Source organism: Balaenoptera musculus, chromosome 7 (assembly GCF_009873245.2).
Source record: "Balaenoptera musculus isolate JJ_BM4_2016_0621 chromosome 7, mBalMus1.pri.v3, whole genome shotgun sequence".
Classification (NCBI taxonomy): domain Eukaryota; kingdom Metazoa; phylum Chordata; class Mammalia; order Artiodactyla; family Balaenopteridae; genus Balaenoptera; species Balaenoptera musculus.
In genome coordinates this window covers 11,916,080-11,930,814 of record NC_045791.1, presented here as the reverse complement: position 1 = coordinate 11,930,814, position 14,735 = coordinate 11,916,080, and the positions used below count along the sequence as shown (strand labels likewise).

Sequence of the window (14,735 nt, the reverse complement as noted above, 5' to 3'; positions counted from 1 at the left end):
TGTTTATAAACTTTAGGATAAGTTTGACATTACCTGAAGGGAAAAAGAAAGTCTGTTGAGATTTTCATTGGCATTGGAATCCACACATTATTTTGAGGAGTCATGGTGTCTTAGCCATATCGAGTTTTCTGATCCATGAACACAGTCTATCTCTCCATTTACTTAGGTCTTTTTAAATTTCTCTAAGTGATGTTTTGGAGTTTCCAGTGTAAAGTTCTTACAGCTCTATCAAATATATACTAAGTATTTCATATTTTTTGATGCTATTATTCTTTTTCAGTTTCCAACTATATATTGCTAGTAACACAATTAATTTTTGTATATTGATTTATATCCTTCAACCTTGCTAATAAGCTCAACTTACTAGTTCCAGTACTGTTTTTATAGACTCCATAGGATATTTTACATAGATAATCATGTCACCAGTGAATAATGACAATTTCTTTCTTTCTAACTTGGATGCCATTTATTTCTCTTTCTTGTCTTACTTAACTGGCTAGAACCTCCAACACAGTGTTGAATAGAAGTGATTTCTAAAAAACACCATGCCTGGTTCCTTATATTAGGAGAAAAGCCCTCAGCTTTTCACCATTAAGTATGATGTAGGGTGTCAGTTTTTCATAAATATCCTTAATCAGGCAGAGAAAGTTCCCTTCTATTCCTACTTTACTGAAAGTTTCTAACAGAAGTGGATGCAGCATTTTGTCTTCATCTATTGAAATAATTACATGGGTTTCCTTTCTTAATCTATAATATGATGAGTTACACTGACTGATTTTTGAATGGTAAACCATCCTTGCATTCCTAATATAAACCCCACATGGGCATAATGTATTATTCCTTTTTAAATATTGTTGGATTTGATTTGCTAAAATTTTATTAAGAATTTTTACATCTTTATGCATGAAAGTTATTGGTTGGCAGCTTTTTTTTTTTTTCCTTCTAATTGCTTTCTCTGATTTTGGTATCAGGATAAGGATGGCCTCAGAGAATGAGATAATAATAATAATTCCTTTTCTTTTATTTTCTGGAAGAGTTTCTGTAGGATTGAGATTATTTCTTCCTTAAATGTACGGTAGAATTTACCAGTGAAGCCATCTGGGACTGGAGTTTTCTTTGTGAAAATGTATTTTAGTTACTGTTCATTTTAAAATACAGAATTATTCAGGTTGTTTGTTCCTGTTTAGTGAGATTTGGTAGTTTGGGTTGAGTCTTTCAAGGAATTTTTCCACGTACCTTTGTGTATGGCACAAAGTTGTTCAAAATATTCCTGTATTATTCTTTCAAACTCTGTAGAGTTTGTTTCTTTTTGGCACGATTAAAATGTTCTGGAATTAGACAGTGGTAATGATCGCACATCTTTGTGAATGTACTATAAACCACTAAATTGTACACTTCAAACATGTGAATTTTATCATATGTGAATTACATCTCAATAAATCCATTATTTAAAAAAAAAAGTTACATCAGAAGCATGCATGTTAAAACATAAACCCAGAAAAAAAAAAAAAAGAAAAGAAAACAACATTGCATGACTCAAATCCTTTCAAATTTAACAAGATTTGTTTTTATGGCTCAGAATATGATCTCTCAGTAAATGTTCTCTGAGCACTTGAAAGGAATGTATATTCTGCTATTGTTGGGTAGAGTGTTTTTAAAATATCAATTTGGTCAATTTAGGTTGATAGTGTTCAAGTTTTCTATATCCTTACTAATTTTCTACTTGTTCCATCAATTACTGAGAGGGGTGCTGAAATCTCTCACAATAATTGCAGCTTCACCTAATTTTCCTCGTAGTTCTACTAGTTTTGACTTCATGTATTTTGAGGCTCTGTTGTTAGGTGCATAAACATTTAGGATCATTATGTTCTCTTGACTAATTGATGCCTTATCATAATAAATTGAGAGCCTTTATCCCTGCTATATTCTTTATTCTGAAGTCTACTTTATCTGATATTAACAGTCACTCCAGCTTTCTTTAGATTAGTATTAGCATAGTATAACTTTTACCTTTAACTGATCTTTATCTTCATATACAAGAAAATACATTTTTTGCAAGCAACGTGTAATTGAGACTTCCTGTTATATGTTTGAATTTTAGTTGGGGTGTTTAAACCACTTACAATTAATGTGATTATTGATATAGTTGGGTTTAAACCTACCATTTTGCTATTTGTTTTTCATTTGTCCATCTATTCTTTATTTCCTCTTCTACTTTCCTTTATTTTTTCAATATAAAGCATTTTAATGTATTTGACTATAGTCACATAAAACTATTTAAATGATGAGAAATTTAACCACATAAACAGTGTTCAAAACTTCTGCACCTTCTGAAAGACAAGGCATCCATGGTCTCTTGGGTAGGGGAAAGCAGGAGGATCAGACACCAGATCTTAGAAGCTCTGTCCTAGAACTGACATCTATTACTTTCTCCTCCAGCATATTGGTCAGGAGCTCTATCTAAATGAGCACATGGACAGCTGGTGAGCAATCATTACAAAATGTGATGTTGTAGGTACCAACTAGAAAGACAAGAGAAGTTCTTAGTTTAGCAGGCGAAATTGAGTCTGGAGCACAGGAGAGAGACCAAGGAGAAATCAGTTAAGAGGGGAGAGAAAGACAGTGTAACTGGGAGAGGGAGAGAATGTCCTTTGCCTAAGTCCAAAACCCAACTACCTCCCGAAATTTCATTTGGGAGACATGGCTTAACAGTAGCAATCAGGATAAAAAAACAAAACCTAAGGATTTAAGAGATCATAGACACAATATGAAGCAACCAAGAATAATTTTAAATTAAGTTGTATGAACAGAACTACATTTTTAAGAAAAGGCAGATGATAGGCACTTGGGTTGCTTCTACGTCTAGGCTTTTGTAAATAATGCTGCAATGAGCACTGAGGTGCATGTATCTTTCTGAATTAGCGTTTTCATCTACTTTGGGAAAATGCCCAGGAGTGGAACTGCTGGATGATATGGTTGTTCTAGTTTTAGTTTTTTGAGGAATCTCCAAACTGTTTCTATGATAGATTAGAAGAGAACAGAACTATCATCTCCCTTTTCTTTTTTCTTTTTTGAAGTATAGTTGATTTGCAATATTATATTAGTTTCAGGTGTACAACATAGTGATTCAATATTTTTATAGATTATACTCCATTTAAAGTTATTATAAAATAATGCCTATATTTCTCTGTGCTGTACAATATATGCTTGTTGCTTCTTTTACCTTCTTTTAAATTGACTATTTGACAGTTTTTTATGATTCTACTCTATCCCCCTTTTGTTGGTTTATTAGCTGTAATTCTTTAATTCGTGTGTGTGTGTGTATTTGCTTTAAGGTTTTTAGTAAACATCTTTAACTTATCAGTCTACCTCCAAGAGATACTGTAACACTTCATATATAGTAAAAGAATCTTATATCCTCATGTTTCCATTTCTCCCCTGTTGGCCTTTGTGCTATTGCTGCCATATATTTTCCATAAACCCCACAGCACATTATTGTTTTTCTTTAAATAGTCAAATATCTTTTTTTTTTTTAAATGCAGGTTTGTTTTTTTTTTTTTTAAAGAAATTCACGTTCTTTTATTTATTTATTTATTTATGACTGTGTTGAGTCTTCGTTTGTGTGCGAGGGCTTTCTCTAGTTGCGGCAAGTGGGGACCACTCTTCATCGCGGTGCGCGGGCCTCTCACCATCACGGCCTCTCTTGTTGCGGAGCACAGGCTCCAGACGCGCAGGCTCAGTAATTGTGGCTCACGGACCCAGTTGCTCCGTGGCATGTGGGATCTTCCCAGACCAGGGCTCGAACCCGTGTCCCCTGCATTGGCAGGCAGATTCTCAACCACTGCGCCACCAGGGAAGCCCCAGTCAAATATCTTTTAAAAAATATTTTTAAAATAAGGAAAAAAAGCATTTTCTGTTTACCTTCATTTACGATTTTTTAGTACTACTTCTTTGTGTGCATCCAGATTTCCATCTGGTATTATTTTCCTTCAGTTGGAAGAAGATCCTTTAGCATTTCTTATAGTTCAATCTCCTGGTGATAGACTCTTTCTGCTTCTGTATGTCTGACAAGCCTTCATTTCTGAAAAACGGGAACAGAATCCTAGGTTGACTTTTTTTCCTTCAATACTTTAAAGATGATGCTCCACTGTCTCCTGGCATGCATTGATTCTGATGAGAAGGCTGTTGTTGTTTTCATCTTTATTCCTTTTATGTAATGTGTCCTTTTTACTCTGGCTGTTTTTAATGTTTTACCTTTATTACCAGATGTAAGCAATTTGATTATGCTATGCCATGGTACTGCTTTCTTCATGTTTCTTTTCCTTGGGATCTGTTGAACTACTTGGATATGTGGGCTTATAGCTTTCATCACACTTGTAAAATTTCAATCATTATTTCTTCAAATAGGTCTTCCCTCCCCTGTCCCAACTCCTCTCCTCATGGCCTCCAATTACATGTATATTTGGCTACTGGAAGTTACCCCATACCCCTCTACTGCTCTATTTATTTTTCTCTCAGTCTTTTATCTCTTTGTGCTTTATTTTAGATAGTTTTTGTTGCTATGTTTTCAAGTTTACTTACCTTTTCTTCCGCCCATCTGATCTACATGTTAACCCTAATCAGTGCATATACATCTCAGACATGGTATTTTTCATCTACAGTTCAATCTGGACAATCTGGGTCTTTTCTTTTTTTTTTTTCGTATCTTCCATCTGTCACATGCTCAATCTTTCCTCTACTTTCTTGAACATTTGCAATATAGTCACAATAACTGTTTTAATTGTCATTGTCTACTAATTCTACCATCCACAGCATTTCCTGTTTGGTTTCAATTGATTGATTTCTCTCCTATGATTTAGATTTCTTGAGATTTCTCTCTTATGATTTATATTTTCTTGTTTCTTTGCATTATTGGTAAGTTCTGATTTTCTTGTTTCTTTGCATTATTGGTAAGTTCTGATTTGATGCAGGACATTGTGGGTTTTATCTTGTTGAGTACTGGATATACTTGTATTCCTATAAACATCCTGAGCTTTGTTCTGGAACACAGTGAAATTACTTGGAAACATCCTTTTGAGTCTTACTTTTGAGCTTTGTTAGGTAAGAGCAGAGCAGAATTTAGCCAAGGGTTAATTTTGCCCTACTATTGCAGCAATACCCTTCTAGATACTCTACTCAATAACCTATTAATTACAAGGTTTTCCATCCTGACTGGTGTAACTACAAACTGTTCCCAGCCCTGCATGAGCTCTGAGTATTCTGCCTTCTGCTACTGTCAGGCGTTTCTCTACCTGGCTTCCTTACACACACATGCTGATTGTATTCAACTGAAGATTCAGGCTCTGCAAATCTTTAGAGCTCTCTCTTTGTACAGCTCGCTCCATTCGAGTACTTTGCCCTGTGAACTCTCCAGACTCCACTCCAGGATGCCAGCTGTGACTCATAAACTCATGGAATTCTCCAGCCTCTGCCTGGATTCCCCCACTCTGCTCTGTGGCCTACATGCTCTCTCCCGCAGTAACATGGCACAATCATAGGGGCCACCTTGTTTGTTTCTGCTCTCTGATGTCCAATATCTGAACATCATTGTTTCATGTATTTTGCACAGTTTTTCAGTTGTTTCAATTGAAAGAATAAGTTCAGTCCCTGTTACTCCACCTTGGCTGAAAGCAAAAGCCTGTAACATATCTATTATATTCTGAAAATTATTTCCTACTTTGTACTAAGTTTTCCTTTCATTTTATGTTTTCCCACCTTTGAACTTAACTTTGGAATCTAATGAACTTTTACAGAAGAGTTCAGGATTGCAGAATTCTGCAAAAACCCACTTAGTATTTCATTATTGGAAAGTTCACAAGAAGGTAACCAGTAATTTTACTCATTCATTCAGGTCCCCATAAAAGGCATCCACAGAAGAATTAATTATGAGAAAAATAAGGCAACATAATAAATATACTGCTGGCAATTAGGATGCTACAAAGGAGTCTGAGATGTTAAAACACATGTTTCAATATAAAAATCAATAAAGTCTGGAAAATTATTAAAGTACCAATGGACAACAAAATAATTCTTTACCTCATAGTAAAGGCTCTAAAAATAGAAGTGGTATAATTTGTAATTTTTTATTAGATGCTGGATCTACATTTAAAGATTTTTAGGAAAGCACAAACACCTAAGGGGAAAAAAGAAACTGACTAAATCAATGACTAATCTGTACAGGCAAGAATACCAAAGACATAACATTAATCAGAACACTGTGCCAACATTCTACCCTGATGAAGGGTTCTATCAGATATTATAGTAAGACTTCGAAGTTAAGCTATATCAAGATGCTTTTTACTTTAATCATGAAATAATCTAAACATTAAAAAGTATGGAGAATAGAACAAAAGTTCATTTAACCTATCAACCAAATTTAACAAATGTTAACATATTGTCATAACTGCTTCAGATCTTTACTATTTTTTTGTTAAATAAAACATTATGGATACAGTTGAAACCTTTTCTCTTTCTGTAGTCCCATTAACCTCCCTTCCCAGAGGTAAGCACTAACTATCCTTAAGTTAGCATATCTTCTTCGTTGTTATATATTCATTCTGTTGTCATAGCCACAGAAGATAGAGTATTATTTTGTGTTTCAAATTTATAGAGTTAAGTATTTAAACTAAAGAATCTACAATACATTTTCTAGTACAAACAAGAGACCATCACCTCAACACTGTATTGAAGGAATGGCCCCTTTGTGATAAGGTGATAATGTGCTATGACTTTGCTACTACAAAATTATCCTGTTCCTTTCTAAATAGGAGGGGCACCAAGGGAGTGCTTCTTTACAGAAGAATGCCAGATAATAAATGCAGAAGGAGTCACAGAGTTAGAAAAAAATCCCAATTTCTGCAACCACCAGTGACTCAGGTAAGGATCATCCATAGACACTAAAACTACTGGAAACAACACATGCATATCGCCTCAATGTTTATCGCTCCACACACTACTTATTAGTTATAAAGATACCTTTACAACAGAGAAATCTGGTAGACAGCACCTTAACCAAATGACCTAAATACGTATCACCAGAGCTTCCAGGTCGGTGAACACATGGAGATACCAGGGAGAATGGCGCACTCTGAGAGGGCACGGAAGCTCCACACCCTTTCCCCATGCTTTGTCCTATGCATATTTTCCACCTGGCCATTCCTGAGTTTTATCCTTTTATAAAAAACTGGTAATCCAGTAAGTTAAATAAGTAAATAAATACCGCCAATAATGGGACAAAGCAATACCAAGTGCTTCCTGATGTGATGCAACTAGGAGGAATCACCAACATCAGGGATCAGCAAACTATTTCTGTAAAGACCAGTAATAAATATTTTAGGTTTTTGTGAGCCATACAGTCTGTCACAACTGTGTAAGTGCCACTGAAACACAAAAGCAGTACATATAACATGTAGACAAATGGGTGTGGTTGTGTTTCAATAAACTTTGTTTATAAAAACAGGTGGCAGGGCTTCCCTGGTGGCGCAGTGGTTGAGAATCTGCCTGCCAATGCAGGGGACACGGGTTCGAGCCCTGGTCTGGGAAGATCCCACATGCCACGGAGCAACTGGGCCCGTGAGCCACAACTACTGAGCCTGCACGTCTGGAGCCTGTGCTCCGCAACAAGAGAGGCCGCGATAGTGAGAGGCCCGCGCGCCGCGATGAAGAGTGGCCCCCGCTCGCCGCAACTAGAGAAAGCCCTCGCACAGAAAGGAAGACCCAACACGGCAAAAATGAATAAATAAATAAATTTTAAAAAAACAGGTGGCAGGTCAGATTGACCCCACAGGTCGTGGTTTGTAGATCCGCAAGCTACATGGTAATCCTGCCAAAAATGTTTAACCTGAATCTAATCATGAGAAAACAATCAGACAAATCCAAATTGTGGGGCATTCTATAAAACAGAGACCTGGATTTTCCTTTAAAAAAATCAATGCGATGACAGATAAATGAAGGTTGAGGCTGCTCCAGATGAAGGAGATTAAGAAGATGTGACTCGTCATGAAAAGACTCCAAAGAGCCTTAAATGCATGTTCCTAAGGGAAAGAAGCCAGTCTGAAAAGGCTACATACTGTATGATTCCAAGTACATGATATCCTGGAAAAAGCGAAACTAGAGACAGTAAAAACATCAGTGGATGCCAGGGGCTTGCAGAGAGGATGAATGGGTGAAGCCTGAGGGATTTTTAAGGCAGTTAAACTATTCTGTATGATAATTCATTTGTCAAAACCCATAGAACTTAACAGCACAAAGAGTGAACCTTAATGTATGCAAAGCAAAAAACAAAAAAACATTTAGGAGGACAGGGGATCCCAGGAAAGAATGCAGAGGGTGACAAGAGAATACAGCTGTATTGCAAATAGATGAAATAATCTTACTGAAGAGGGTGAAAAAATGGCGCTGATCTAAATAACTTTGGCAATGAACAGATTTTTGTAAGACTAAGGCAAAAGGAACTGCACAAAAGCACTGTACTCTAGTTAATAATACGTTGTTTCCCAGAGAGTACCAATTAACAACTCTGATACAGCTATACCTGCATACTGGAATTAAACAAGTAAGTAAAAGGATGGCAGATGTTGGGAACCAGGCTCCTCACTGTTGGATTGGGGACGTACAGATAAGCAAGGGGAGAAGGCCGGAATGAGCCACGTGATAATGGATTAGAGTTGGAAACATCAGTAAGAATTCATGTTTAACATACAGATTCAGATGGTAAACATGAAAATATTTACACATATGTATAAGTATACAGGTTCATATATTTCTTTGCTCTGTCAGTTAAGAGAGCCTAGAAGAAATGAAACCCCAGGGGTGAAGAGCATACCTAGCAGTCAGATCTTGGCTTCTAATACCATTCTCCAATAAAACAACCAGGGCTCCTAGAGAAATGGCTGACGCTAGGACTGGCTCCGGATATACAAAGTGAGCCTGGAACATCTTAAAGTACCAGAACTACACACAGACGGCATATGTCAAAGGGGCATAGAAGCCAACTGAAAGAGTTTCCAATGACCAAATCTAGAATAATTTGAGTAACAAAATAAATAAACTCTCCCATGCAAAAGAATTCCAAATAAATTAACTCCCCATTCCTTAACTGCGCACTGTGCATAGTGACTTCCTTCCAAAGAGTACATTATGAACAGGGAGACAACCTTACAGTGGGGAAACCTACATTACTTCAGCCAAGCGATCAAGGTCAACATCAACCGTCATAAATCATGTACAAAGTAGGTGCCCTTGATATGATGTGATGAAAGTGACACTTTATCTTTGTGATTTTCCTCTCAAAAACCCATAACCCCAGTCTAATCATGAGAAAAGCATCAGGAACATTCCAACAGAGGGGCATGTTATGATAGGCCTGACCAGTACTCCCCCAAACTGTCAAAGTCATCAAACTGGGAAAATCTGAGAAATTGTCACAGTTCACAGAGCCTAGGGAGACGTGACAACTAAATGTAATGTGGTATCCTGGATGGGATCCTGGAGCAGAAAATGGACCTCAGTAAAAACTAAGGAAACCTGAATAAACTATGGACTGTAATTAATAATGCATCAATATTGGTTCATTAATTGCAACAAATGCAGCATACTAATGTAAGATGTTAAAATAGGGGAAACCGTGGAGGGGAGAATTAGATATAAACAAATATATAAAAATTAAAAAGATAAAGAAAAGCTTTCTAACTATTCTAGTAGTCACCCAATAGAATAGACTGCTCTACAAAGTAACATATCACCAGGAGTAACGGGGTATGAAGAATGAGTTCTGAATTGGAAGGTTGGATAAAATCTCCACAGCTTTCCTCTATTTAATAGATGAAATAATTTTACATTCAGAATCAAGATCTAAAGTATTACAAAGTATTAAAATGCTTCCAAATCAATGACTAATTAAAATGTCATATTATCTAGATAATTGGTTTATTTATTCTGAATCTAGAAAATGTGTCATCTATATAAGGTAATATATGGTACCTCTATGTTCAGAATATCTGATTAACATCAGATATGTTAATAACAGATTTGTTTATTTTATTATATTTATATGCTTACATATAAATATAATCTTGAGTATTTATTATTGATATATTTATACTTATTTGTAAGTGTTAGTTTATATTTACTATACTTATGTACTATATTTATACAGCTTTAGATTTTAATGGCATGGTGTAGTAGTACAATGATTCTCAATGCAGAATGGATCAAATTTAACCAAAGTTTCTTGGCTAAGGGAGAAAAACAGACACTTATGGGAAGAGACAAGGTTAAGCTATGGATGGCGAAAAGTGACTATGATAAGAAAAAAACAGCTAGAAAGGCAAGAAGGCATCTAAAATAACCCCAAAAGGTCATTCACCACAATGAACATTTCCGTCTGTGTGCAAGATTCTCTATGCCACAATGTCAAACATCCTTCCAGCTTTAAGTGTTCAAAACATTACAGCAAGGCCAACAGGCACATGAAATGATGCTCAACATCACTAATTGTTAGAGAAATGCAAATCAAAACTATAATGAGGTCAGACCAGTCAGACCAGACCTCAGACCAGTCAGAATGGCCATCATCAAAAAGTCTACAAATAATAAATGCTGGAGAGGGTGTAAAGAAAAGGAAACCCTCCTACACTGTTGGTAGGAATGTAACTTGGTGCAGCCACTATGGAGAACAGTATGGAAGTCCCTTAAAGAACTAAAACTAGAGTTACCCTATGATCCAGCATTCCCACTCTTGGGCATATATCTGAAAAAGATGAAAACTCTTAATTTGAAAAGATATTTGCACCCCAATGTTCATTTCAGCACTATTTACAATAGCGAAGACATGGAAACAACCTAAATGTCCATTGACAGATGAATGGATAAAGAAGATGTGGTACACATATATAATGGAATCCATATACATATATATATACTCAGCCATAAAAAAGAGTGAAATAATGCCATTTGCAGCAACACGGATGGACCTAGAGATTATCATACTAAGTGAAGTAAGTCAGATAAAGACAAATATCATATGATATCACTTATTTGTGGAATCTAAAGTAATGATACAAATGAACTTATTTACAAAACAGAAATAGACTCACAGACATAGAAAACAAACTTATGGTTACCAAAGGGTAAGGGGTGGGGAGGATAAATTGGTAATTTGGGATTAACAGATACACACTACTATATATAAAATACGTAAACAAGGACCTACTGTATAGCACAGGGAACTATATTCAATATCTTGTAATAACTTATAGTGGAAAAGAACCTGAAAAAGAATATGTATATATATAACTGAATCACTTTGCTGTACACCTGAAACACTGTAAATCAACTATATTTCAATTTAAAAAAACACTAGAGCAAGATGAACTAAATTCAAAGACTCTTTTGACACTGAGTGAATCCATTTACTTCAGGGATCCTCTTAAGCAAGCAAGGCGGTAGACAAAAATAAAGAGGCAACTTAGTGTAGTGTTTAGGAGTGCATGATGCACAGCTGAACAGCCTGGGCTGGACTGTAGCTTTGCCTTGTATTAGCCACGCAATCTCAGGCAAGTTTCTTAACTTCTCTCTCTGTTCCTTAGTTTCTTCATCTGTAAAATGGAGATAACAACAGTTCCTAATTTAGAAGGATGCTGTGAGGATGAAATGAGATAACCTACTTAAAGTTCTTAGCACAGTATCTGATACAAAGTAATGCTTGCTATTATTATTATTAGTTCAAAAATTTCTCAGTAATAAGCTATTTGGTCTTTGTTATGTACACAATTCATAAAGCATAAATTCACCAGCTTTGCAGAGTTCCACAGTACCTCAAATCAGATGACAAAGACAGGCACAGAGCACACAAGTCAAAAAGGTCTGAACCCCAAAGTTTACCTTTTAATCAGTGGAACACATTTCCCACATGCACAACAGAAACAAGTAGTGGATATACTATTAGTAGCACAGGTGAAAGATGTGAGTAGGCTAGGCTGAGCGTCTAGCTGTGATCCACACCACTGCTCTAATGGGGAGCATTCTATGGTACTTGGGAAGGAAAGGACACAGTGACCCCAGGGAGAATACATCTTCCCCTGGCACTGGAGCAGCTTGAAGATTACATCTTATTCTCAAGCACTTCAGAGAACCTATTCTGCACTGTACCAAGAACACCACAGCACTCACTGTATTAACAGTAAGAAACACTGTAACCCATAACACACACAAAGATTTTAAAATAAAAAATGTAGGGATTTGTTTTTATTTCAAAACCTGAATATGCTTTTGGCGATATCTTTTCAAAAGCAGGACCCTCTTTAATTGGCAATATCTCAGTACCAACTCTCAATCTCTCCGTAACAAGCAGACTGACTAGTCTGTTTTCCCTATGGGTTTATATATCTCACTTTCTTCTTAAGCAAGTAATACCGAGCAGTGAAACCACTCAAAATTAGACCAAAAAAAAAAGTAAGGGAGAAGAGTTTAGAAATTTTACAAAGTCAATCAGGAAGTAAAATGTCAAGAATTAACTGCATTTTTTAAAGTTAGCTACACACACTTACACTGCACACACATAAACCAAGACCTTGGTCTCCCAATAGCACTCTCCAGTAACCAAATCAGAGATCCTCTGAGAAATGGCTGATCCCAGGGCTGGGGCAGAGAAAGAACAGGACATGTCCGGGACATCTTAGACCAGAAAGTAAGGAAGCGCTCAAAGAAGGACTGGGGACATGTTAAAGAGACATGGACCCAGACTGAAGGGGCTACCACCGGCCAAAATGGGGATGAGTAGAGCATCAAAATAAAATAATAATAGTAAAGAATTATAATCCTTTGAATAAAGTAAGAATCCTTGAGTCCACAGTGATATAAACAAAAGATGAAATAAATGGGGCGGGGGGTGAGAATGGGGGGGGTAGGGTAAAAAGCTCTTCCTTACTGTAGAAAAGCAACTAATGTATCTAAAAGGAATGATGGAATAAGAAAAATCACCATTTGCCAATCATCATCATAATAACTGATTCAGGCAAGAATCATCAAAGGATGCTGAACTAGTGGATGAAAGTTTGAGAAGCAACAGGACATTCACATAGTCTCAGAATATACCCCTACAAGTTACTTTTCAATTATAATAAAAATTTACAGTGGAGAAACCTGGCAGATATCACCTTAACCAACTGATTAAAGTCACCATTGCCAGTAATGGGGGCAGTCGACAGCATGTGCGTCCCAGTGTAAATGCACTGAGAAGTCAGCATTGTTTCAATGATTTCTCTGCCAAAAGCATAACCTAAATCTAATAATGAGAAAACACTGGAAAAACCCACCTGAGGGAGGCATTCTACAAAATAACTGGGCTGTACTATTCAAAATTGCCAATGTGATGAAATACAATAAAAGACTCCAGGATAAAGAAATTAACTCAGATTAAAGGAATTAATTAATTAATTAATCTCAATAAGGTCTGTAAATTAGATAATAGCATTGTTTCAACGTTAAGTTCCTGATTTTCATCATTGTACTAGGTTTACTTAAGTGAATTCCTTGTTTTTAGAAAATACACACTGAAATATTTAGAGGTAAAAGGGAATCATGTCTGCAACATACTTCTAAAAGGTTCAGAGAAAAAAATGAAGCGGGAGAGTAAGAGAGGAAGGGGGGAGGAGGAGGAGAGAGAAAAACAAATGTAACAAAATGTTGACATTTAGGGAATCTGTGAAGAGCATCCAGCAGTTTCTGCAACTTTTCTGTGTCTGAAATTATGTCAGTTTAAAAAAATTAAGTTGGATATAAAGTACTGCATCTGTCGAAACTCATAGAACAGTACACTAAGATCTGTACATTATACCATAAGATAATAATAAAAGCTTATTCTAGATGTTTCATCAAATGTTGATGATTGGAACACTTCAGTAATTAAAAACAGAGGTTAGAAACCCACCAATCAAAATGAAGACTAAATTCATGCCTGCTGCATGTTAAGCTTGAAATGATACAGTAGCACCAGTGAGGCTGGCTGTCACTTCTGTGCCCACAATGACCAGCAGCTATCGTGACCTCCTGGCTGTACAGAGGCCTGCCACCTTCCTGTCACACTCCCCAGAAGGCCCTCTTGTGCTCAGCCGGGTAACACTACGTTCTCTTACTAATCGGCCTCCAAATACGTAAACCCATTTGTTACAAGCAAACACAGACCTTAATTTTTTTTTTTTAATTAAAAACAAAAAAAAAGGGAGAAGCCAAACATGATAGTGACAATCTCTGATGAGGGCAAACATGTTGCTAAATAAGCCTCAGGGAAACACTGCCGCTGATGCCAAGGCCCAGAGCAGGAGCCAGCCTCACACCTGGCTTAGAACACAGGTTAATACCTTTCCAAGTGTTTTTTAAAGATTACTACCACTCTAATAGTCAACAATTTTTTTCAAAACACTAATAAAACAAAGTGGCTGAGATGTCTCATACCTTGCTTTAGAAAGACTATAAATTCCTTTACAGGTTGGTCCAACTGAACTCCATGATATACTACAGGTCTGAAATTGCGATGCTCAAATGAACGAATGAGGCGAACCGTAACGGTCACATCTTCGGAAGCCATGTGAAGAAATGCCTGTGGCAAGGGACAATAACATCAACTCATAATTATCTACAAGGCTGCACTTCCTCCATCAGCTCTTGGGCACCCAGCCCATCTCTCCCACACTGCA

General features: G+C 36.6%; 1 protein-coding gene across 6 annotated transcripts in view; it reads right to left on the bottom strand.

Annotated features, from left to right (window-relative positions):
• C7H2orf76 (chromosome 7 C2orf76 homolog) overlaps positions 1 to 14,735 on the bottom strand; it is a 77,892-nt gene that overhangs the window by 32,060 nt on the left and 31,097 nt on the right. For 5 of the 6 annotated variants that reach the window (XM_036858425.1, XM_036858428.1, XM_036858426.1 and 2 more), the window contains exon 3: positions 14,494 to 14,638. The exons of the other annotated variant lie outside the window; for it this stretch is intronic. In XM_036858425.1, coding sequence (XP_036714320.1) covers positions 14,494 to 14,626 — 133 coding nt within the window. In that variant the 5' untranslated portion in view covers positions 14,627 to 14,638. The remainder of the gene's footprint in view (positions 1 to 14,493; positions 14,639 to 14,735) is intronic. 6 annotated transcript variants of the gene reach the window in all.